This window comes from Salmo salar, chromosome 07, assembly GCF_965601325.2.
Source record: "Salmo salar chromosome 07, fSalSal1, whole genome shotgun sequence".
Classification (NCBI taxonomy): domain Eukaryota; kingdom Metazoa; phylum Chordata; class Actinopteri; order Salmoniformes; family Salmonidae; genus Salmo; species Salmo salar.
In genome coordinates, this window is record NC_138297.1 from 48,797,722 (window position 1) to 48,824,616 (window position 26,895).

At 44.3% G+C, this 26,895-nt stretch overlaps 1 protein-coding gene across 2 annotated transcripts in view; it reads right to left on the minus strand.

Annotated features, from left to right (window-relative positions):
- LOC106609345 (carbohydrate sulfotransferase 11) overlaps window positions 1–26,495 on the minus strand; it is a 77,212-nt gene extending 50,717 nt beyond the window's left edge. The window contains exon 1 of one of the 2 annotated variants that reach the window (XM_082977712.1): window positions 26,292–26,495. In XM_082977712.1, coding sequence (XP_082833838.1) covers window positions 26,292–26,394 — 103 coding nt within the window. In that variant the 5' untranslated portion in view covers window positions 26,395–26,495. Of the gene's footprint in view, window positions 1–26,276 lie in introns of both variants that reach the window. The other variant, XM_014208078.3, reaches the window with a different exon arrangement.
- Between the last annotated feature and the right edge of the window lie 400 nt (window positions 26,496–26,895).

A 26,895-nucleotide genomic window follows, 5' to 3' on the forward strand; every position in this document is an offset into this window, starting at 1 on the left:
ACAGACCCAACAACATTATATAGTATCCCTCCTCATGGTTACAGACCCAACAACATTATATAGTATCCCTCCTCATGGTTACAGACCCAACAACATTATATAGTATCCCTCCTCATGGTTACAGACCCAACAACATTATATAGTATCCCTTCCTCATGGTAACAGAACCAACAACATTATATAGTATCCCTTCCTCATGGTTACAGACCCAACAACATTATATAGTATCCCCTCCTCATGGTTACAGACCCAACAACATTATATAGTATCCCTTCCTCATGGTTACAGACCCAACAACATTATATAGTATCCCTTCCTCATGGTTACAGACCCAACAACATTATATAGTATCCCTCCTCATGGTTACAGACCCAACAACATTATATAGTATCCCTTCCTCATGGTTACAGACCCAACAACATTATATAGTATCCCCTCCTCGTAGAGAAAAGCACATGAGATAATTATAATACACAAAGTAAGCAAAACAATGAAATCATTCCAGCATTGCCTAAAATGATGAATAAGATACCAATGAGATAGACATATATAAACAATTTAACAATTGAGATGTACAAACTATGGCATATGGGAACGATGAGCGGATAAGAGATAAGCCATCATTTCGATTAATACATTTATGAGCTAGCATTCGATATAACTATTTATTCGGCACTTTTGAAATGGACAGCGACAGAATTCAGAACATTGGCCGTTCGTACAGTATTCTCCCTGTACACCAAGTCAGAACCGTAGGCTAAATAACAGGGGCATATAAGCAGATAATGAAAGATTATACAATATTCAATGATGACATTTCTCCAGAACAGGCTATAGGCTACATGTGCACCACCAAGTCAGAACAGTAGGCTAAGTTATGAGGGGGAAAGGGACCAAATTATTAGGGTGAGGCACATTGGCAACTAAAAGCTTACTACACAACATACACATAGTATTACTTTCTTAGCTAGAGTATACATATCTCCCTGGCATATTACAGCATTTATGCAGCAGCATACAATACATATTTTTGGACTCACCGTTGTTCTGCTGTGCTCACTTGAACATGGCGCGGCGGTCCTTCTTGTGGGCAAATTTTGTCATCAAAGTCTGTCATTCTCTGGATTTATGGTGCTTTCAAGACAACTAGGAACTCGCAAGAAAACAAGGTCGAATCATGACGTCAGTGATCTTCAGGTCGTAACTCTCGAAAGCGGCCCGAGTTCCTGATTTGGAATTCCGAGTTGAATGACCTTTCAAAACGTACAGTATGACTGCTTGTCTAGCTTGCTAGCTAAGATTTTGAAAGTATGACATTTACATGATCAGTCCAATCAAAGCTACAGTAGATATTAATTTGATCTGTGGCCAATGACTTTGAGCCTTCTTGGACAGGCACTTCTAATTAGAGGTCGACTGATTAATCGGAATGGCCGATTAATTAGGGCCGATTTCAAGTTTTCATAACAATCGGTAATCGGTATTTTTGGCTACCGATTTGCCGATTATTATTATTTTTTTTACACCTTTATTTAACTAGGCAAGTCAGATTAAGAACACATTCTTATTTTCAATGACGGCCTAGGAACGGGGGTTAACTGCCTTGTTCAGGCGGGATTCGTTTTTGCAACCTTCCGGTTACTAGTCCAACACTCTAACCACCTGCCTTACATTGCACTCCACGAGGAGCCTGCATGACAGGCTGACTACCTGTTAGGCGAGGGCAGCAAGAAGCCACGGTAAGTTGCTAGCTAGCATTAAACTTATCTTATAAAAAACTATCAATCTTAACATAATCACTAGTTAACTACACATGGTTGATGATATTACTAGTTTATCTAACGTGTCCTACGTTGCATATAATCGATGCGGTGCCTGTTAATTTCTCATTGAATCACAGCCTACTACGACAAACGGGTGTTGATTTAACAAGCGCATTTGCGAAAAAAGCACTGTCGTTGCACCAATGTACCTAACCATAAATATGAATGGCTTTCTTTAAAATCAATACACAAGTATATATTTTTAAACCTGCATATTTAGTTAATATTGCCTGCTAACATGAAATTGTGTCACTTATCTTGCGTTCATTGCACCCAGTCAGGGTATATGCAACAGTTTGGGCAGCCTGGCTCGTTGCAAACTAATTTGCCAGAATTTTACGTAATTATGACATAACATTGAAGGTTGTGCAATGTAACAGGAATATTTAGACTTAGGGATGCCACCCGTTAGATAAAATACGTAACGGTTCCGTATTTCACTGAAAGAAAAAAACTTTTGTTTTCGAGATTATAGTTTCCGGATTCGACCATATTAATGACCTGGGGCTCGTATTTCTGTGTGTTTATTATATTATAATTAAGTCTATGATTTGATAGAGCAGTCTGACTGAGCGGTGGTAGGCACCAGCAGGCTCGTAAGCATTCATTCAAACAGCACTTTCGTGTGTTTTTCCAGCAGCTCTTCGCTGTGCTTCGAGCATTGCGCTGTTTATGACTTCAAGCCTATCAACTATAATTTAATATAATTTGTGGAACGTTCCAACAGGAATCTATTCTTAAAACTTCGTAAATAACAAGGTTGCCTATAACCAAAGCATACAAAGTTGTATAGCGGCAGAATAAGATACCGGGTAGGGAGTGGTCTATTTCATTGCGTTCTTCACTCATCACGTTTATTCCGAAAAATGTCTGTCCTCACTCTGGTTGCCTATGGACAAACATTAAGAATAAGCTACGTGGTGAGTTGATGCCAATTTGGCAGCTAGTTAGCTAGGTTTGTATGCGTTGCTACTTTGTATGCGTTGTTGGTTGGCAACCTTTTACTTTACGTTTTTTGGAACAGATTCCTGTTGGAACGTTCCACAAATTATACCCACCCCTTCAAGCCTATCAACTCCCAAAATTAGGCTGGTGTAACCGATGTGAAATGGCTAGCTAGTTGGCGGGGTGCGCGCTAATTGCATTTCAAACGTCACTCGCTCTGAGACTTGGAGTAGTTGTTCCCCTTGCTCTGCATGGGTAACGCTGCTTCCCAGGGTGGCTGTTGTGGATGTGTTCCTGGTTCGAGCCCAGGTAGGAGCGAGGAGAGGGACGGAAGCTATACTGTTACACTGGCAATACTAAAGTGCCTATAAGAACATCCAATAGTCAAAGGTATATGAAATACAAATCGTATAGAGAGAAATAGTCCTATAATTCCTATAATAACTACAACCTAAAACTTCTTACCCGGGAATATTGAAGACTCATGTTAAAAGGAACCACCAGCTTTCATATGTTTCCATGTTCTGAGCAAGGCACTTAAACGTTCGCTTTCTTACATGGCACATATTGCACTTTTTCTTTCTTCTCCAACACTTTGTTTTGCATTATTTAAACCAAATTGAACATGTTTCATTATTTATTTGAGGCTAAATAGATTTTATTGATGTATTATATTAAGTTAAAATAAGTGTTCATTCAGTATTGTTGTAATTGTCATTATTACAAATAAAAACATTTTTTTTTTTAAATTGTTCGATTAATCGGTATCGGCGTTGAGAAAAATAATCGGTCGACCTCTACTTCTAATATAAATCTATGGCAGCACCAAAGGGGGCTTGAACTGCCTAGCTCTCCCTGTAGATTTGGCGGTGACATAGTGCCCCCATGAGTGACAGAACACTGAGCCAATCCTGGCGCAACTAGATAAGATTATCAACTCCTACGCGCTGTATTTTCGCTGGCTGCCCCACCACCACCACAGAAAGCACTGAGCTAGGCTGAAACACCTGCATTTTGAAGCTGTCTTACTCAAGAAAGAGACCATGTGTGTGTTGTGTGTGGGGGGGGGGGGGGGGCTATTCTGTGTGGGATCTATTCGTCTGTCATCTGGGGGGAGGGGTGTAAAACTATAGGAGGGGGCTGTGTCAACAGTCTGCAATTCATCTGACACACCGCAAATCTAGTCCCTGTTCTCACTAGCTACTTCAGAGTGATTGATTGTTTATAGAACAAACAGACTACTCTCCCTGAGTCTCTGTGCTTTCCCACCGAAATCCTCACAGGCTCCTCACAGACTCAAAACTCCCTGTTTTACACACTCACCACCAGACGATGTAACCGCTGACACATAGGAAATGAGGACGTGACACTCACTCCTCTAATTCTCCATACCTCAGACTAAAGGTCAGGGGTCAAGCTGTGACGGGTCACGTGAGGTCAAAGTGTCACTCACCGTTCACAGTTGGAGCTGGGATTGTCACAGTAGGAGTCAATTGTAAACACACATACGCGCATGCAAAGTCATACATATACACACAACTATCTCGCTAATGAATAGACATGCTGTTATATTTTTCTATTTCACCTTGGCTTTCCTCTCTCTCTCTCTAATTGCCTCTATGAAATATTAATCCTGTGTGTCTCATGGGTCCCTGTCGTTCCTGATCTCAGCACGCTTCCCTGCATCCCTCAAACCTCGGTTCGCCCTGCCCTGCCTCCTGTCTCACACTCCCACTGGGACACAGGGATTTAATGATAACATACACACACACATAAATATTTCTCTCACGGCCATGTTTATCAAAGAATGCTTCCAGGAAGGATTTCTGTTCTGTTTTCTAGCTCTTCATTTAGTCTGCTTTGGATTTATTCTCGTCTGTTTTAGTTCTGGATCTGGTGCTTCTGGTTTGATCTGTGTTACAGGAAGTCTAGTGGTTAACTCAAATCTCTGCTGTTTCTGTGAACCAGCCAAGGGAGATTGGAGCCTCTTAAATTGACGCTAACACACACACACACACACACACACACACACACACACACACACACACACACACACACACACACACACACACACACACACACACACACACACACACACACACACACGCTCCCTCTGTGACTGTCTGATTAAAGTTGCATTTAAAGACAGCATCCCAGGAGTCAGGGGGTCTGGTCAAAGCCCCAGTCTCAGCAGGAGCAGAAACACAGCCTGCGGGACACGTCTTTAAACCAAACAGCTGGACACACAGACACACGCCCCCACACACACACACACACACACAAGCATTTCGCTACACTCGCATTAACATCTGCTAACCATGTGTATGTGACCAATCAAATTTGATTTGATTTGACATCTTTAAACCACAAAGCGAGGTCAATGCAGGAAAATACAGAAAGTATTTTAATGGTCGACTAGCTTTGTCGCCCCCCGCTGTCTTCAGCTAATGAGGGGACAAATAAAGAGAGAGAAATAGAGAGAGAGAAAGAGAGAGAGAAGGAGTATAGAAGCCTCAGTAAGGTATTGCCATAGCAGGTACTAGGTTTTGTATTGTGCTCCAGCGGGGTAATTAATTGGCTGTTTTTGTTCTTCTGCCAAAAAACTGAACCAGACACGATGACAGAGCTGCCCTTAGCATGCCCGAGGGGTCCTACAGGCAAAGAGTGGACACCTGTGAAATATCACTGAGGAATGTGAGCTCACTAGATCCCTGCACTGCACCTAGCCCATGAACGTCATGTCCATAATCAATGCATTGAAGCGGTAATAACTCACAACACACTGTTATATACTGTCTCAGGAGTACTGGCAGGACTAAATGGCCATTACTAGACTGTGTCCTGGCTCTATCAGAGATAATCAACACATATTAACCTGATCATCTTCTGAAGTTGTGGAGCGAGGCTTCAACTGACCCCTGATCAATACAATGACTACCTCCCCCCTTCTACTGGGACTTTGAGACTGACTATGATTAGCAGACTCTACTGACAATCCTCTGATCTGTTGGTCCTGATTGGACAGAAGATGAGTCCCTCCTCCCACCTCTGGCTCCTTAATGTGGCTCATTAGACACATTGAGTAGTGTGTTAATGAAATATACCGCAGAGTCAATAGACTGCAGCCAGCACCCGAATACAAAGGATCAACTCAGCAGTTACTATGGCAACAGCTTGGTGGTCTCCTCTTTTCATAGATACGCACGCACGCGCATGCGCACACGCACGCCCACGCCCCCACACACACACACAGTGTTGTTTATGGACAGTAGTAGTCCTGCCGTGTCTACGAGCCCCCTGTGGAGATGCCATTGTGTCAGCTGGCCACACATGATGCTTTGGGGCTTAAGAAGACTGAGATACCATCTGGCAGACAGGGGTCAAAACCACAACACAACATCCCCACAAAACCAGAACCACAGCAACAAGGTCACAACCACTGACCTAAACTAATTCTGTCCGTGGCTACAACCAGCACCAAAACTAGACTGGTACACAGTCAGATCAATGACTCAAAACCTCAGATCAGAAGAACACTGACCGTAATCAACCGTCCTCAGGATAGAGATGTAACCAACTGGACAGATGAAGTGGAACCAAAACAACTGAGGCATGACAGAGATGATATTGAGGAGGTCCCATACTGTAGGCTGACTAAGTCTGTTAGTGGGAGTTGTGTTAAAAAGAATGACATGCAGCATGTAGGCAATTTCCACTGGATATACAGATTATCAAGTAGCATATGACATAAACCCAGTCTGACACACCGTGTGACGGGACCAGAATGATACTCTAGGTTTAGATGATCACGTTAGACCAATGTTTTTCATTGGTTACTAAGCGTTCTTTGTGGGAGCACTAGCGTAATGCTGGTGTCAACGTCACCAAAGTGTTAACGAGCTGATGACGTAACGCCTTCGAACTATGTCACTGTGTTACTGTGTGTGCTACATTGAGTCTGCAGATTACATTTTGACAGCGTGGAAGTGTGTGTGTGTGTGTGTGTGTGTGTGTGTGTGTGTGTGTGTGTGTGTGTGTGTGTGTGTGTGTGTGTGTGTGTGTGTGTGTGTGATTGATTGAGAGAGAGAGAGACAGGTTGAGAAGCTCCAGACATTCTCTGATGTCAGAAGCTACACAGCTGAGCTACACAGCTCTGGAGCAAAGGCATTTCACACTGACAGCACTCAATGTCGCTCAAATGTCATATAACACTGACTTGAGGGCTGGGGATTTTTCTTTCTGTCTGTATCATTCCTTTTCCCTCTTGTCTTCTCTATTCCTCTCTCTCGTCTTTCTTTGTACCCACATACTGTATAAGTCTCTCTCCACTCCCTATCATTCTCTCTCTCTCTCTCTCTCTCTCGCTCTCTCTTTCTCGCTCTCTCTTTCTCTCTCTCTCTCTTCTCTCTCTCTCTCTTCTCTCTCTCTCCTCCAGCTGTAGCTCCATGGGGGATGAGCTGGCACCATCCCCAGAACAGAGCTGCCCTCGCTGGGACACTGCAAGGTCACAAACCCCTAATTGTCTGAGCCGCACCCTGGAGAGGGGGAAGGATGGAGTGAGAGCGAGGGTGATTAAAGAGGAATATAGATAAGGGAAAGGGGGAAAGAAACAGCCATACAAAGAGGAAAAGTCTAGATGAGTTTGAGAGAACAAAACTGGATGGACAAATACTAAGCAAAACAATTGTGGGAGAAGGAGAAAATTACACTATCAAACTTCCCAATTAAGCCAGGGCAGAAATGTAATTTATAGACACTTATTGAGAGAGAGAGACAGAGCATGAGACAGAGAGAGAGAGAGAGACAGAGAGAGATACAGAGAGAAAGAGAGAGAGAAAGAAAGAGAGAGAGAGACAGAGCGAGAGAGTGAGAGAGAGAAACAGGTTTAAGGAACTCATCCCAAACAGTAGTCCATTGTATATCTTCTATACCCTGCAGCTGATCTTCCTATAAACCCAGGAGACCAGCACAAACCCACAGACCCACACTGGAACAAGAACAGTCTTAGCTCCAGTCTGTTTCTGCCTTAGTCAACTCCATTGCTATGCAGAAACCACACTGAAACACAGTTGGGTTAATTCCATTTAAAGGCATGAATTAAACTGGAGTCCTATGAAGAGAGATCCATGTCAAATCCGCAATTGACAGGAATTGAAAGTGGATTCACTTCTAGCTTTTCTAACAGAGATCAGACATTAATTGGCTGTTTCTTTTCTACGGAGGCCATTGATGCTAATCTAGCTAAAAGGCTACGCTAACTCTGTTAGCTTACATGGGGTTAGCATGATCCACTCCTCTATTGTATAGAGCAAAGGGATATCTGACTCAGTCAGTCAGAACAGATTTTCCCTGTGTCTGCGTGCGCGTGTGTGTGTTTGGATATGCTTGAGCGCACTTACTGCTTGATTACTGTGTGCGCTTGCAAGCCGTCTAGCTCAAATCAGAGAGGATTACGTGGTAAATGCAGGTTATGCATGGAAAGAAAAAAAATCAAGACAGATTGATTGGGGAAAAAACGATAGGATTACGTTTGGATGTTGTTGTGGCTAGGACGCTCCTTCAATTAAGAGTGCGCTGTGTTTGAAGTGTGAACATGACGGTGGCTATTCTGTGGGGTGTAATTATACAAACCCTCATCACAGAGACAGGGGGTACCCCTCCATAGACTTCAACTGGCCAACGGTCAGCACAGGACAGAGCTTTCTTCTTCTCTCTTTTAAGGATACACAGCGAGGGATGGACGTGTGTATGTGTGACTGTCCATGCATATTCAATTCAATAAACATTGACTCTTTCAATAAACTTTATTGAAACTTTATTGTGTGTACGGTGTGTGTGTGTGTGGGGGGGGGGGGCACGTGTGTTTGTGTGTGTCTTTCTCTATGTCTGAGAAGGGAGGCAAGAAGTCTAACTTAGCACTAACTTTCATTTAGTGGGAGGACTATTCCCAGTAGCATTGCAGCCTTGACTATGTAATGGGTGTTCCCTATCAGAAACTGTTCCCCTTAGCATGCAACAGTGTGCTGTCATTTCCTGCTCCATTAACTTCCTGAGTGACTTGTTCCCTCAAAAGCCCTTTGGCAAACACTGGTCCCAATTTTCATTTGTAGAAAATACATAACCTCATAACACACGTTAGGAACAAATGTTTGAATTTCCACTTTTTCTTTGGCTTTTATTTCTCCTTCCCACATCGTCCTCTAATACTTATTTGTACATTTCCCTCCCTCGCCTTTTATCGCTTTCTTACAAACTGAAAAACATGTGCACTAAAGAATGAAAGGGTATTAGTTCTGAAGAGGCCTTTCCTCTCAGCAGATGTCTACATGTCTTGGAAGAAGGAGTGACACACCGCAAGGAGCAATCTGACCCCAGTGGGAAATAAGCACTTAACACCTAGCCCTGCTACCATGGAAAGATGAGCTCACTATTTTAAGACAACACCTGTCTCTCACACCGTCCGTCAAATATGACCATCAGGCTTATAGACACTTGCAAAAATACACAGGCATACACACACGAATGCACGCACAACGCACGCACACACTCACATACAGAGAAGATACACTGAGTGTACAAAATAGTATTATGCTCTTTCCACGACATAGCCTTCACCTGGATTCACCTGGTCAGCCTATGATCCCTTATTGATGTCACTTGTTAAATCCACTTCAAACAGTGTAGATGAAGGGGAGGAGACCATTTTTAAGAAGGATTTTTAAACCTTGAGACAATTGAGACATGGATTGTGGATGTGTGTCATTCAGAGGGTGCAACTCAACATTAGGAAGGTGTCCGTGTATTTAATGTTACACTCAGTGTTTAAAGATAGAAGGTAGAGATGGAAAGCACATATGTTCCTGACTAGGCCAGTGGGCATGCTTCTAAATGTCTGGTATTATTCAGTCTGGTCATTGTTTCATCTGTAGTTTCCTGTCCACACCCAGCCAGTCACAACGCACCAGGAATAAAAAGATGAGAGCACACAGACGCTGGATGGAGTCAGTCAACATTCCCAACCCGAGTTCCTGTCTCTAAACAAATGCTCCAAAAACAGGCCACAATTCCTGAGCTTTCCTAGAAATTCCCAATTCAGCAAACTAAGTTAGGCCTACTTGAGTTACTTGCAAACTGAGTTACTTGAGTGTAACTACAGTCTATATTTTAGTCTTTTAGTAAACACTCTTATCCAACTTACAGTAACTTGCTTCCATACCAGCGGCGGCCCGCCCATTAGGGTGTTAAGGGCGGAGCCCCACTTGTCATTGGTCCCCAACAAATTATAAATATGAATCTCTCTCTCTATATATATATATATATATATTATATAATTCATGGATTATGTTTTAAATTATCATAAACGTGTGGTAAATGTGTATATTTTCCTGTTAAAAAATATATTGTTCAAAACAAGCTGTTCAGTTAACCTACAACTCTGCCCCTCAGTGACTGGACCGTCCTGGGGTGCTCAAATGTGCGTCCGTTCAGTCAGAACTTCTGGGTCTGCTCTAATCTCCTCATCCCAAGGAGTCTCTCGCACCAGACGGCATACTTCCGCACGTGAGACTAGATCTTCTCTATCAGGTACAGATAGCGCTAAAGCAAAAAGCTAATTGAAATGAACTTGAAAATAAATGGGACCTGATAAACCGGACAACTACATCCAACAGGAGTCAAAGGACAGAGGGAGACACTAGCTAGAACCTTCTCATCGCGGATCTGGTAGGACAAAAAAGCATGGCCAATTTTCTTTTCCCCATTAGGTTCTACTGTAGGTGACAGGGCAACATGTTGTGTGAACTAAAACAGCATAAAACAGGTGTATCACAAAGCATGATCAAATTAATTAGCCCAGTTACAGTCATTTTCTGAAACATTGAGAAATAGTTTGGTCCATTTTTTTGTCAAATTAACCACTTACCTACTTTTGATAAGCAAATAGCAATAGCTAGATGGTAGTTTGCTAACTAATTAGCTCCCATGCTGATTTCAAGTACTTTTAAACTAATATATGACTAACTCGGATATATGACGTTTTTCAGTGTGAAAAAAACGCATCATGATTTGTGAGATTATGTTAGCTAGCGATCTCCAGTGAGGTCATGTCTTTGTTGCGTTCTCCCTGGTTTCCACTAGTTACCACCAAAATTGGCTATATTGTAAAAAGTATTTAAGGTGAGGGGTTAGGCATAAGGTTAGCAGTGTGGTTAATGTTAGGGTTAAGGTTCGTTTTAGGTTTAAAATCACATTTTAATTTGTAGAAATAGGAGGGCTTTGTGACTTTGTAGCTGGGGTAACTAGTAAGGACCGTGCTCCCTGGTGCACTCACTCGTTGGTGAGCTGGATGCTCATTCTAAATAGTATAATCTAATCTGTTCAAAACAGTGGAAGCATGTGCAGCAGTAGCCATTTTCTTTTTGACATGAACAAGTGAAATAGATATATCTATGCTGTTGTTCAAATGCCCATATCGCTTTATATACAGTATCTTCTCAAAGAAACTACCAGTAGTTAAAGAACTTGACATATTTTTCTGTCATGCTGCTTTGTTGACAACTCCAACCACCTCGCGCCACAGGTATTCAGCCAATCAGCAGCTGCCGCTGTTCCATACACCCAAACTATCTGACCTGCTCTGGGACATACCATTCTCCTGAGGAAGATAAAATGGGGGAGTACAGTGTGACTGAGTCATTTAGACCTGTAGTCTGGACATGGTCTGTCCCTCCTTCTCTCAGAGTGATCTCAGTTACATATAATGCCTCCAGTAATGCAGTCTTGCACCACCAAATTATAGTGTGTGTCCAATCGAAGACTGCGTACTCTTAAAATAGACAGAAGGAGAAATTATAGTCCTGTAGTGTACGTGTGTGCGTGTGCGTGTGTGTGTGTGTGTGTGTGTGTGTGTGTGTGTGTGTGTGTGTGTGTGTGTGTGTGTGTGTGTAAGTCAGTCGACCCTGAGCAAAACAGAAAGAGAGAGACAGTGGAGAAATACGAAGACTCTTTTAAAAAGTGTTTTGTGGGGCAAGAGAGAGAAGCCAAGCTATTATGGAAAGATTCTTGAATGTTGATTATGCTGATGAGCTCTCGGCCCTAAGTCAAACCACAGACTATCTGCCATCTTGGATGGTGCCTCTGCCAAAGGGGGCGTAACCCAGTCACCTGCAAACACGCATGCATGCAAGCACACACACATTCTCGCAGACGGATGGTGACAGATGACTCTCAGGTTCTCCTTGTTAATGTTAACAGCTGTTCTCAGAACAGCCTTTAAACACGAAACTAAAGAAGAGACAGGCAGAATGAGAGTAATAACTCACCTGACCGTAACTATCATAGGCTACCACTTTAAAGGACATATCAAATCTCAATCCGTGCCTCTGACTGATGTTGTACACGGAGTGTACAAAACATTCGGAACACCTTCCTAATATTAACTTGCACACCCTTTTTCCTCAGAACAGCCTCAATTAGTCGGGGCATGGACTCTACAAGGTGTCAAAAGTGTTCCACAGGGATGCTGGCTCATGTTGACTCCAATGCTTCCCACAGTTGTGTCAAGTTGACTGGATGTCCTTTGGGTGGTGGACCATTCTTGATACACATGGGAAACTGTTGACCGTGAAAAACCCAGCAGTGTTGCAGTTCTTGACACAAACCAATGCACCTGGCACCTACTACCATGCCACGCTCACCCTCTGAATGGCACACACAATCCATGTCTCAATTGTCTCAAGGCTTAAAAATCCTTCTTTATCCTGTCTCCTCCCCTTCATCTACACTGATTGAAGTGGATTTAACAAGTGACATGGATTGTTTTCACCTGAATTCACCTGGTCAGTCTATGTCATGGAAAGAGCATGTTTTGTACACTCAGTGTATGTCCTCCTCAGACTCTCTCCATCTTTCTCTTTCTAGCTGTGTCACTGTGTAGGCTCTGGCTCTCTGAGTTTTGGCAGAGCAGGATGGGTTAGGGGTTAGGTACAACTCAGCAGTCTGCAGTCTCTCAACAGCTCTACTCTCTTCCCCATGTCTCATCTACCTCTCTCTCTTCTCCAGTCAACACCACATCATCCCCCTCTCCTCAAACATTCTCCTCCATCTTCTTCCTACTCGTTTCTCAACATCTAAATCCTCATACCCTGTACCCTTCCCAATCCAGCCTTTTACTCATCTCTCACTCCAGCCCTCCATCTCTCACCTATACTCCTCTCCCCTCTCCTATGTCATCCTCCCCCTCTTCCCTTCTCTCCTCCCTCTTCCCTTCTCTCCTCCCTCTTCCCTTCTCTCCTCCCTCTTCCCTTCTCTCCTCTCTCTTCCCTTCTCTCCTCGCTCTTTCATTCTCTCCTCCCTCTTTCCTTCTCTCCTGATCCCTATTTCCTTCTCTCCTGATCCCTATTTCCTTCTCTCCTGATCCCTATTTCCTTCTCTCCTCCCTCTTCCCTTCTCTCCTCCCTCTTCCTCCTCCTCCCCTTCCTCCTGATCCCTATTTCCTTCTCTCCTGATCCCTATTTCCTTCTCTCCTCCCTCTTCCCTTCTCTCCTCCCTCTTCCCTTCTCTCCTCCCTCTTCCCTTCTCTCCTCCCTCTTCCCTTCTCTCCTCCCTCTTCCCTTCTCTCCTCCCTCTTCCCTTCTCTCCTCCCTCTTCCCTTCTCTCCTCCCTCTCTCTCATCCCTCTTCCCTTCTCTCCTCCCTCTTTCCTTCTCTCCTCCCTCTTTCCTTCTCTCCTGATCCCTATTTCCTCCTCTCCTCCCTCTTCCCTCTCTCCTGCTCTCTCTCTGGTCTAGACAGAGTGACTGTGTCCTGGTATAACCTGACCAGACTTCACACCACAGACGCCATGTTCTCAGCCTGGACTGGCAGCACTTTGACTTGGAGAGGAGATGGGGTTACGTGTGTGTGTGTGTGTCAGGAGAGCTCTATTTGCTCCTCTATGATGGCAAAGTGTCCAGCCCTCCTCCCCTTTCCTGGACGGGCATGAGAGGGGTCTTTGAGTTGCGCCACGCTGCCCAACCCAGCGGCCATCTGGTAACCTGCCATGTTGTGGGCTCACAGGCTGGTGTTGGTGCCCACCGTTCCCTGTGGCATTGCCAAACCAGCCGCGCTGGCAGTGGCAGAACAACCAGGCTGGAACGTACCACACCCACTAACACACTCACTCAAGGCCTGATAGAGAGGGTAAATAGAGAGAGGGGGAGAGGGAGAGAGCGAGAGAGAGCGAGAGAGAGAGAGAGAGAGAGAGAGGAAGAAAGGGGGGAGAGCAGGGAGAGGGAGGGGAATGAAAGAATTAGATGATACAGACAGACAAGGTGTGATCAGAATCAACTTTATTCTCTATGTACATTTACACATACTCAGAATGTTACTTGATGATATGGTGCTGCTAGTGATAGACAACATACTCAGAATGTTACTTGATGATATGGTGCTGCTAGTAATAGACAACATACTCAGAATGTTACTTGATGATATGGTGCTGCTAGTGATAGACAACATACTCAGAATGTTACTTGATGATATGGTGCTGCTAGTGATAGACAACATACTCAGAATGTTACTTGATGATATGGTGCTGCTAGCGATAGACAACATACTCAGAATATTACTTGATGATATGGTGCTGCTAGTGATAGAGAACATACTCAGAACATTACTTGATGATATGGTGCTGCTAGTGATATGGTGCTACTAGTGATAGACAACATACTCAGAATATTATTTGATGATATGGTGCTGCTGGTAATAGACAAAATACTCAGAATGTTACTTGATGATATGGTGCTGCTAGTGATAGACAACATACTCAGAATATTACTTGATGATATGGTGCTGCTAGTGATAGACAACATACTCAGAATGTTACTTGATGATATGGTGCTGCTAGTGATAGACAACATACTCAGAATATTACTTGATGATATGGTGCTGCTAGTGACATGGTGCTGCTAGTGACAACATTTAGAGACAGAATACAGACAAAGGAGTTTAAACAAAGGTTACATACACAGTATATACAAAAGTATGTGGACACCCCTTCAAATAAGTGGATTCGGCAATTTCAGCCACACCCGTTGCTGACAGATGTATAAAATCGAGCACACAGCCACGCAATCTCCATAGACAAACATTGGCAGTAGAATGGCCTTACTGAAAACCTCAGTGACTTTTAACGTGGCACCGTCATTGGATGCCACTTTTCCAACACGTCAGTTCATTAAATTTCTGCCCTACTAGAGTTGCCCTGGTCCACTGTAAGTGCTGTTATTGTGAAGTGGAAACGTCTAGGAGCAACAATGGCTCAGCCACGAAGGTCACACAAGCTAACAGAATGGGACCGCCGAGTGCTGAAGCGAGTAGCGTAACACTCACTAACGAGTTCCAAATCTCCTCTGGAAGCAACGTCAGCACAAGAACTGTTAGTCAGGAGCTTCATGAAATGGGTTTCCATGGCCGAGCAGCTGCACACAAGCCTAAGATCACCATGCTCATTGCCAAGCGTCGGCTGGAGTGGTGTAAAGCTCGCCGCCATTGGACTCTGGAGCAGTGGAAATGCGTTCTCTGGAGTGATGAATCACGCTTCACCATCTGGCAGTCCAACGGACCAATCTGGGTTTGGCGGATGCCAGGAGAACGCTACCTGCCCCAATGCATAGTGCCAACTGTGCAGTGAAGGGAAATCTTAACGCAACAGCATACAATGACATTCTAGATGATTCTGTTCCTCCAACTTTGTGGCAACAGTTTGGGGAAGGCCCTTTCCTATTTCAGCATGACAATGCCACAGTGCACAAAGCGTGGTCCATACAGAAATTGTTTGTCGAGATCGGTGTGGAAGAACTTGACTGGCCTGCACAGAGCCTTGACCTCAACTCCATCAAACACCTTTGGGATGAATTGGAACGCTGACTGCGAGCCAGGCCTAATCACCCAACATCAGTGCCCGACCTCACTAATGTTCTTGTGGCTGAATGGAAGCAAGTCCCCACAGAAATGTTCCAACATCTAGTGGAAAGCCTTCCCAGAAGAGTGGAGGCTGTTATTGCAGAAAAGGGGGGACCGACTCCATATTAATGCCCATGACTTTGGAATAAGTGTGTATGTTTCAGATGTTTCCCATTAGCCATAGTGCAGCCCGTTGAATGTTCCTCTCAGAGCCACTTAATGAGACATGGTGACTGAGACATCCTCCATTTAATTAAAACCATGATTCACTCACTCCTTCACGGCCACCATGCAGTCTACAGCCCTGAGTCTACACTCTATAGCCTGGTCCCAGACCTGTTGGTGCTCTCTCGATAACCTCTCGTAGACAGACTGCGTAAACATAAATGGCACCGTAGGTCTGTCATGATACAATGAGATGCGTGAAATAACGAGCAGCATTAGTTCTGGTGCTAATGCGGACGTGGACAAATCCCGATTTTGCAGGTGTTAGCAGCTATTGAATTTTGGAAGGTGCGGGGACATGTGGCCCATAGACTTGCCCGTAACTTGCAGAGAGAGAGGCTGGAGCTCTTCGTTCCAGTTCCAATCCTCGTTATACGTATGGACCTAGAACTTAATCGAGCATCTGACCAATTACGCAAGACTTTAGTTCTGGGTTAGCCGAGAAAACTCTCCTGTGGTCATTATAGCGCCTGTGGTCGTTATATTCTGGTCCCAGACCTGTATGAGATGTCTTTCCAACACCTATGTTCATCTTCACAGACAATAGGAGTTGACAAGACAACACAAGCAAATCTGGAACCATGCTAAGTCTCCACTTCTGTACCCTAACAGTCCTGCTTTGGTGTTGTTGGTCTCAAGGCAGCAGACTGCAGACGGCTTCGCCACGGGCTGTTACTCACTCTAATGACTAAATCAGTGTGTTGGTAGAGCAGGGGCTCGGGACTAAACTGAGCACTCACCCAAAAAAGAAAGGGCAACTGGGCAACAAACTCTCTCTTTGTCTACACACACACACACACACACACACACACACACACACACACACACACACACACACACACACACACACACACCCACACACACACACACACACCACACACACACACACACATTTCTTCTCTGAAACAAATTGACACACAAGTTGACAACAACAAAGGAAGGACCGATATGTTCAGACACGTACGTAGCTGACACACACACACACACACACACACCTCGTTGGCTCTTCTGGCCCTCTGAAGGTAAATATTAGCCGTGAGTCTGTCTGAGAGGCTGAGCAGCACTTCACTACAGCGACGGACCATGCTGTCACTACCCAAAAATGCTCCAGCACCCTCCTCTATCCCTCTCTCCAACACACAGCCGCTAATAATGCCCAAATGTGGTTAACTTCCTGTGTTAACCGCCTGTTAACCTGCTGACCGCCAAGGGACTAAAACATAACAACCAAATCAATATTTATCGGCAGGAGGCAGCGTGATAACATTCACATCTGTCTTAGTCTGACGTTCCAGCAACACTCAGGTAACATTGCAACCGCCCAATAACAGAGAACGGAAGAGGTTTGCTGAGATCAACAGAACCCAGTCAGACTGGTTAATGTGCCCGTCAATCAGAGTCAACGGTTTACGATACGTGGCAACCAGATGTTGACGTGTAGAAAACGCCCCTCAAGCAGACATTTTCCATCATTAACATCCCCCTTTCCGTACCCACCTCCTATCAGGGAGGAAATGATTGTTTGGGGTTGAGAGAAACCCCTGAACATCTGTGAGCCCCTCGTCTGTTACATAGAGAGGTCTGCCCCATTAGACACAGTACCTTTCACTCAACTATTTACAGTGTGTGTGTGTGTGTGTGTGTGTGTGTGTGTGTGTGTGTGTGTGTGTGTGTGTGTGTGTGAACATGTGTACATGAGTGTGTTTATGCTCTGTTACAGCTGTATCCAAAGAACACACACTCACCACTCTCTTCCTCTATCTCTCTACCCTGATGAAGACAGCTTGGCTGTCGAAACGTTGGATATTACATTTTAGCATCTGAGCTCCTAGAGTGTGCGGCTCTCCCTTATTTTCAAGTTTTCTACTCCGCTAGCCAGCACCTCGCCTAAATAAGTGTGTGTTTCTTTTTCTTCAACAGCTGTATCCAAAGAACACACACTCACCACTCTCTTCCTCTATCTCTCTACCTCCTTTTACTCAATCACACCTACACACACCTTCAAAACCCTACTAGGGCTTTATTAAGTATCTGTCCTTTAACACCAATTGGGCCACACAGCTTGGTTTCACCAGGCAGGAAGAATGTGTCTCTCTCACAGTAGTACAAACCATAAAGCCATAAAAGACTGCTGATACCACTGAGAGACGACTGGTCTTCTCTGTGGTTTCTGAGGGGGAGGCTGACTTCATTTTTCCCATACGCAGTACTACCAGTAAACATGTAACTGTGTTTGTGTGTGTGTTAGTTGTACAAGAGTGTGTGTGTGTGTGTGTGTGTGTGTGTGTGTGTGTGTGTGTGTGTGTGTGTGTGTGTGTGTGTGTGTGTGTGTGAGGCCCCTTACTAAAGGCCCATGGTCAGATTATCAGAAGCACAGGAAGTAAGGTGGGGGAAGTGGGGGCTCTCTCACTCTCTCTGTTTCTAGAAGACTATCTGTCTACTGTCACCCATATAAATGAGTCTGTGTTTGTTGTTCTGTGCTAAAGAATGTCTATAGCTGTTAATTACTTAATAACTGTATTATCAGAGTGCATGTGTGTGTCCTTATATATCTGTGTGTGTGTGTGTGTGTGTGTGTGTGTGTGTGTGTGTGTGTGTGTGTGTGTGTGTGTGTGTGTGTGTGTGTGTGTGTGTGTGTGTGTGGCAGTCCCCTGTATTGAAGTCCAGACTCTCCAACAGATGGCTATCAACCTCACGGCTGCCTGGCCAAAAGTCCAGACGCAACACAGTCATGGGCCCTGAACTGGAGCACCACAGGCCAACGAAATGTGGGGACAGAGCCACAATGTCATGGTCCTTCAGGACGTCTGGGATACCCTCCCACAATACACACTCACAGGCAGAAGAGAGAGAGAGGATACAGGACAATGGGGTTGGGAGGGAGGGAGAGAGAGAGAGAGAGAGAGAGCGAGAGAGCGAGAGAGAGAGAGAGAGAGAGAGAGAGAGAGAGAGAGAGAGAGAGACAGAGAGACAGAGAGACAGAGAGACAGAGAGACAGAGAGACAGAGAGACAGAGAGACAGAGAGACAGAGAGACAGAGAGACAGAGAGACAGAGAGACAGAGAGACAGAGAGACAGAGAGACAGAGAGAGAGAGAGAGAGAGACAGAGAGACAGAGAGAGAGAGAGAGAGAGAGACAGAGAGACAGAGACAGAGACAGAGACAGAGACAGAGAGACAGAGAGAGACAGACAGAGAGAGAGAGAGAGCCCACTGGATAGCTCTCCTGACAACACCCTCACACCCAAAGAGGACACACAAAAGCCAGATATTGTGCTCCTCATTGACTCAAATGGGAAATACAATGATGAGAGGAAACTTTTTCCAAAAGTGGCTAAACTCTAGTGTCCGAACACCTGGCGTGCCCTGAAGCTTTTGTTAGAGGACCGACTAGGGTCTCCCAGCCACATCATAATACACACAAGCACAAACAACCTTAGAGCCCAGCAGGAAAGGTGGCCACAGCACCCAAGGGAGTGATTGAAAAAGCCTCTTCCCCAACACACAAGTGGTTATCTCCACCCTGCTACCACAAAAAGACTTTCACCCTGCCAACCACACTGCGGGTGAATGCAAGCACTTCCTGGGACTGTGCCTCAAAACCAAATGTTTACCTGGCTCATCCCTCCACCTTGGACTTGAACAGCCTTTATGGCCAGGTCCGCCTCTACAAGACACCAGCCCCCACCTTTGCCAGGACCATGAAGGACATCACCCTCAACTGCAGCCCCAGCACCTCATACACGAGCAACAGAGAAACGGACACCCCGCCCTGACCAGCCAGACACCCTCCCAGAACTATCTCAACAGAGAAAAATGTCCTCACGTGTGCTACCTATATCCCCCAAATAGAATCCCCATACTTTAACGATGACAGTTTCTCCCTCCTAGAGGAGGAGATCAACCATTTCCAGGCCCATGGACATGTACTTGTCTGTGGCGACCTAAATGCCAGAACTGGACAAGAACCTGACACTCTTAGCACACAGTGGGACAAACAACTACATGAAGGTGAAAGCATTCCCTCCCAAATATGTCCCACTCGACACAACTATGACAAAACAACCAACAAAAACGGGTCACAACTCCTGCAGCTCTGTCGCATGCAGGGTCTGTACATAGTCAATGGTAGGCTTTGAGGGGACTCTTACGGTAGGTACACCTATAGTTCATCTCTTGGCAGTATTACTGTAGATTACTTTATCACTGACCTCAACCCAGAGTCTCTCAGAGCGTTCACAGTCAGCCCACTGACACCCCTATCAGATCACAGCAAAATCACAGTCTACTTGAACTCAATCATGAGGCATCAAAGCCAAAGGAACTGCATAATATTAAGAAGTTATATAGATGGAAGGAAAGTAGTGTAGAAACCTACCAAAAAACAATTAGGCAAAAACAAATTCAATCCCTTTTAGACAACTTCTTGGACAAAACTTTTCACTGTAATAGTGAAGGTGTACACTTGGCAGTAGAAAACCTAAACAGTATATTTGACATCTCAACTTCCCTATCAAATCTAAACATTTAAAGCAGACAACCTAAGAAAATTAACAACAATGACAAATGGTTTGATGAAGAATGCAAGAACCTAAGAAATATACTGAGAAACCAATCCAACCAAAACATAGAGACCCAGAAAACCTGAGCCTACACCTTCACTATGGTGAATCCCTAAAACAATACAGAAATACACTACGGAAAAAGAAGGAACAGCACATCAGAAATCAGCTCAATGTATTTGAAGATTCCATAGACTCTAACCACTTCTGGGAAAATTGTGACACACTAAACAACAACAACACAAAGAATTATCTATTCAAAACGGAGATGTATGGGTAAACCATTTCTCCAATCTTTTTGGTTCTATAACAAAGAACAAACAGCAAAAAAAGACTGTACATGATCAAATACAAATCTTAGAATCAACTATTAAAGACTACCAGAACCCATTGGATTCTCCAATTACATTGAACTACAGGACAAAATACAAACCCTCCAACCCAAACAGGCCTATGGTGTTGATGGTATCCTAAATTAAATGATCAAATATACCGACCACAAATTTCAATTGGCTATACATAAACTCTAACATCATCCTCAGCTCTGGCATGTTCACCAGTATTTGGAACAGAGGACTGATCACCCCAATCCACAAAAGTGGAGACAAATTTGACCCCAATAACTACCATGGGATATGTGTCAACAGCAACCTTAGGAAGATTCTCTGCATTATCATTAACAGCAGACTTGTACATTTCCTCAGTGAAAACTACGTACTGAGCAAATGTTAAATTGGCTTTTTACCAAATTACCGTACGACAGACCACATATTCACCCTGCACACCCTAATTGACAAACAAACCAAAACAAAGGCAAAGTCTTCTCATGCTTTGTTGAATTCAAAAAGGCTTTTCACTCAATTTGGCATGAGGGTCTGCTATACAAATTGATGGAAAGCGGTGTTGGGGGAAAAACATACAACATTATAAAAAATCCATGTACACAAACAACAAGTGTGCGGTTAAAATTGGCAAAAACACACATTTCTTTCCAGAGGGCCGTGGGGTGAAACAGGGATGCAACTTGAGCCTCACCCTCTTCAACACACACATCATACATACATACATACATACATACATACATACATACATACATACATACATACATACATACATACATACATACATATGAATTGGCGAGGGCACTAGAACAGTCTACAGCATCCGGCCTCACCCTACTAGAATCTGAAGTAAAATGTCTACTATTTACTGATGATCTGGCGCTTCTGTCCCCAACCAAGGAGGGACTAAAACAGCACTTAGATCTTCTGCATAGATTCTGTCAGACCTGGGCCCTGACAGTAAATCTCAGTAAAACAAAAATAATGGTGTTCCAAAAAAGTCCAGTTGCCAGGACCACAAATACAAATTCCCTCTAGACACCGTTGCCCTAGATCAAACAAAAACCTATACATACCCCTGCCTAAACATCAACACCATAACTTCAACAAGGCTGTGAACAATCTAAGAGACAAGGCAAGAAGGGTTCTGTGCCATCAAAAGGAACATATAACTCAACATCCCAATTAGGATCTGGAAAAAAATACTTACATCTGTTATCGAACCCATTGCCTTCTATGGTCTGGGGTCCACTCACCAACCAAGAACTCACAAAATGGGACAAACACCCAATTGAGAAAAATTCTGCAAAAATATACTTTGTGTACAATGCAAAACCCCAAACAATCCATGCAGAGCAGAATGAGGACTATATCCGCTAGTTATCAACATCCAGAAAAGAGCTGTTAAATTCTACAACCACCTAAAGGGAAGCAATGTCCACACATTCCACCACAAAGCCCTCACCTACAGAGAGCTGAACCTAGAGAAAAGTCCCCTAAACCAGCTGGTTCTGGGGCTCTGTTCACAAACACAAACTGACCCCACAGAGCCCCAGGATACAAACACATTTAGACCCGACCAAATTATGAGAGAGCAAAAACATAACCATTTGACACGGAAAGAGTCAACCAAAAAACAAAGTAAATTGGAATGCTATTGGGCCCTAAACAGAGAGTACACAGTAGCAGAATACCTGACCACTGTGACTGACCCTAAATTAAGAAAATCCTTGACTATGTACAGACTCAGTGAGTATAGCCTTGCTATTGAGAGAGGCCGCCGTAGGCAGACCTGGCTCTCAAGAGAAGACAGGTTACGTGCACACTGCCCACAAAATGAGGTAGAAACTGAGCTACACTTCCTAACCTCCTGCCAATTGAATGACCACATTAGAGACACATATTTCCCACAGATTATAGACCCACAAAGAATTTGAAAACAAATCAAACATTGATAAACTCCCATATCTGTTAGGCGAAATACCGCAGTGTGTAGTCACAGCAGCAAGATTTGTGGCCGATTGCCATAAGAAAAGGGTAAGCAGTGGAGCACAAACAACATTGTAAATACAACCTATAATCATCTCTTTATGTATTTCCCCTTTCATACTTCAACCACTTGCACATTGTTACAACACTGTACAAAGCCAATAATATAACATTTGAAATGTCTATATTATTTGAAAACTTTTGTGAGTGTAATGTTTACTAATGTATTCCTTGTTCATTTCCCTTTTGTTTATTGTCTATTCCATTTGCTTTGGCAATGTAAACGTGTTTCCCAAAGCCAATTGAATTGAATTTTGAGAGAGAGACAGAGAGGCAGAGAGAGAGAATCTTGTTTCATTACTCTAGGTCATCTCTTCTCTGTACAGAATAACATCAGAAGCTTTTGTGCTAGAGAATTCCACCGCACAAAAAGAGACAGTTCTAGAACACATGCACAGAAACAGGGACAAGAACTCTAGAATTCCCTCAAAATGGATAAAAGCCATTGAATTCCTATGCACAAAGGTGTAGAGCTCTAGAATGTAAGTCAATGATTATATCATCAAACTCCAGTGATTATGGATGAGGTATCTACAGTCTGCAAATCAGCCGTCTTCCCCAAAGTATCAGTTCCACCCTACATTACTGTCCCGGGGTGAGCAAGCAGTAAGGAATTTTGAGTTTCCCAAAGAAATTCCACCAGTGGCTTTGGCCATCTCGTTCTTGATCAAGTCTTTTCCGGCTAAACTCCATCTGACTGCCTCATACCTCCCTTTTCCCCCTCCACTAGCTCTCTTTGAGGTCCGTCGCTATGGAAATCTTACCCAAAATTTCAGCTGGGTTCCAAATTAGGTCAGTGAGCCATGTCACTGTCCATGCTCGGCTGCTCTAGTCTGGACACACTGGTGCATTATGGGGGATGTGAAACGTGAGTGTGTGACTGAGGCCAGAGTGCACAACCAAGTCACCACTCACACACAGCCGAGAAAATACACTGAACAGAGTCCCAGTATAAACACGCACACAAACACACACAGACAGTCATGCCCAGTCTCTCCAAAATACCCCCTGGCACCTCTCACCAAAAGAATACTGACTAAACAAAACAGCCATATTAGCTGCTGTTGCTCCCTTGGTCCCAGTCCTAATGCCTTTAAACGGATGCCTGCAGTGGAAGGCAACCTCACACAGACACTGAATGATCTATCAGAGGCACAAAGCTACAACTGAGCTCAACGGACTATGACTCAAGCTGGATCTGTCTCTTTGAAGAACACTTTCACTGGAGTGTCCGCAGTGTGTGTGCATGTTTGCAGCTGTGCGTGCATGCGAGCAAGTGTGTGTGTGCGTGTGTGTGGTGTGTGTGCATGTGAGTGTGTTGAGCCCATAGTGAGACGCCCAGATGATGAGTCTCTCTCCACTGTCTGGTTTAAAGGTCGTGACCCCAAAGGGCCTGTAAACGAGGTGAGAGTTTGCACAGGGGGGGCAAGACGGGATTCCCAGGCAGTCTAACATTCCGGAACCAGAAGAACGCTCCTCGGACTTCCGTGTGCTGTGAAATGTTACGGGAAGACCAGAGGGGTTCAGTCTGTCATGTTCTTAGGCTGTATTGTGTGTGAGTGGGGGGAGGGGAGGTCAAGAGGGAGAGAAATAAGCACAATTACACACCGAAATATCAGACATTGTCCATTATTCACTTAAGCAATGGGCAGGAACCAGACAGAACCGTTTTAGGCTACTGGAATAGTGTGCAGTTTGGTTCACCTGCCGTTAATGGGGCAACCTCAGATCAGGTTTAATTTGCCTCTGGCAATAGGGCAACCCTTAATGTCAATCCCTGGTCGCACCCACATAATCGCTTCATAATCCCAAACACACAACCCCACTACCATTAAACACACCTCACATCCGCTCCACCACCACTGACACACACCATTTTACACACCATCTTACACAGGGCTTTCTCTCACATGTCTGACATGGATTCTTCAAAACAATTACATGCAACACTTTCAGATGTCCCCTCTTCTAAAACGAGATAGGTCCATGCATGCCTCTACCCCTATGCCTGGGAGAGGCTCCCTATAGCAACCCCCTCAGCCTTTTGTCTTTGTGGAACTACAGAATGTCGCGGGGGAGTCATGCGTCGCCGCTGGAAATCATTCCTCCACATGACCTAGTATCTGTGTGCGCACTAACGCACATATACTGGGGCAGTTTCCACGGTGATGTTTGGTTAACGGAATAGGGATGACACGCATTCCGGTGCAGTAGGCTAGTGATAAGAACCCCGTCGCGGCTGTAGTCTACATCGATGACTCACAACCGGGGACTCAGAAATTCCACCAAATGATGTGGAAGTACAGCGTGGCAATTTGAGTTTTACGCATTCGTACTTGGTTCTTCTGTAGTACAATGCATTCGCTGATATTCCCCTTCCTTTCAATAAAATCCATTACCACTTGTTCACCTTTCGGACACAACTTTGAATCAAAGGAGGGGAACGAAAAAAGTATTACTGCAAAATCCCCTTTAGCAATAATACGGTCACTTTGGCTGTGAAAAGTCTACATGGCACAATACCCTGTTATTATTATTTACATCACTATATTCCCTACTACCGCAAATAGAGACGTGGCCACATTGAAATAAAGCATAGCCAATGTATTAAAAATAATTGAGGTCATTAAATCACACGTTTTTTCTCTCATACGTCACTTACATATCATTATTTTATATCCCTTTCTAAAAAGTTTATTTTTGCCACCTCTCTGATCCTGGACCATGGCATGGAACAGAAGCTCAAATTAAACACTTTCAGTCATGGGAGGAATTTAACAGCGCCACACAGTTGCTCAGAAATAATTTCGCGTTACTGTAAACCTGTTGTAGGTCAATATTGAGGCATTTTGCTGTTTGTACAGTGCGATCTTTGCGCGTCTGAAAGCAGGGCTCTTTGATTCGTGGCACAGAGCCTCTACTGTACGGCTGCGGCCGAACGGTGCCGTGGCAGTGGCACTGGGTCGACTTCAGCTAAACTGACTGGAGAGAGACAAACATAATCCATCCATACTAGCGAGAACGCCCGCGACTACAGGCGATGCGTACAGCAATCTCAAAACACACATGTCGTGCTCGTTTCCCAAGAGATGACTGACTCTGGCACAATAGCCTAAACGATCAATTGCATAAACGCACAATCTATGTGATAGTGTTTGACCTAAAACAGGGAACACATTCTTTCCCAACCTCGGCGACACAGGATCGAATTACGCGTCACCCGGATAGATGGGTGTTACAACCTTGTCATTATTTATAAAATGCATGATTCAACATAGTCAACGAATACATCGAAATCAACATGCCACAACAGAGTGGGCAATGGGCAGGAGGTCACAGATCAATGAACACAACACACAACAAATTCGAGAGAGACAGAGACCCTACCTACCTGGTTGGAACATACTTTGGAAATAAAAGATGACCAGAATAAAAGATCCCAAACAAGTGGCGAGTACCATCCGGCATATTCTGCTCATCCTCATCAGCTCGAGCAGAGTCTGTTTCATGGCTGTCAGGGAATGACTGTGGCGGATTTTCTGTGTGTTGGTCGGTCTGAGCACCGGGGCTTGGCGTGCCGTTGTGGTACTGATGGTGATACTCGCTACAATTGTCCGCTACTCAATGAGCTCAATGCTTTCGCTCTGGACTGTACTATTCGTCCCTACCTCCTAAACTACAGGGGAAGCAAGACAACGATTCTGCCCCCTCTTGCAACAGAAAATGAGCGCGCCCAAACGCGATGAGCAAGGCAGACGAGTAAAACAAAACCGCTATCTCACGTCGCACACTGAGAAATGAATGGTTTTATACCACATTGCTATATATTTCTTTTTGTATGTGGCTAAATATGTCTAAGTGTTTCCCCCTTGTAATAAGACTATTTATGGAAAGATGAATTATCACCATCTGAGTGAGTGGCTGTGTAAGAGAGGTACTGTGTGGATTAATTCACATTCCTCTCACACCAAGAACAGGCGAACACTAACAGAGAACTAGATCGATGCTGC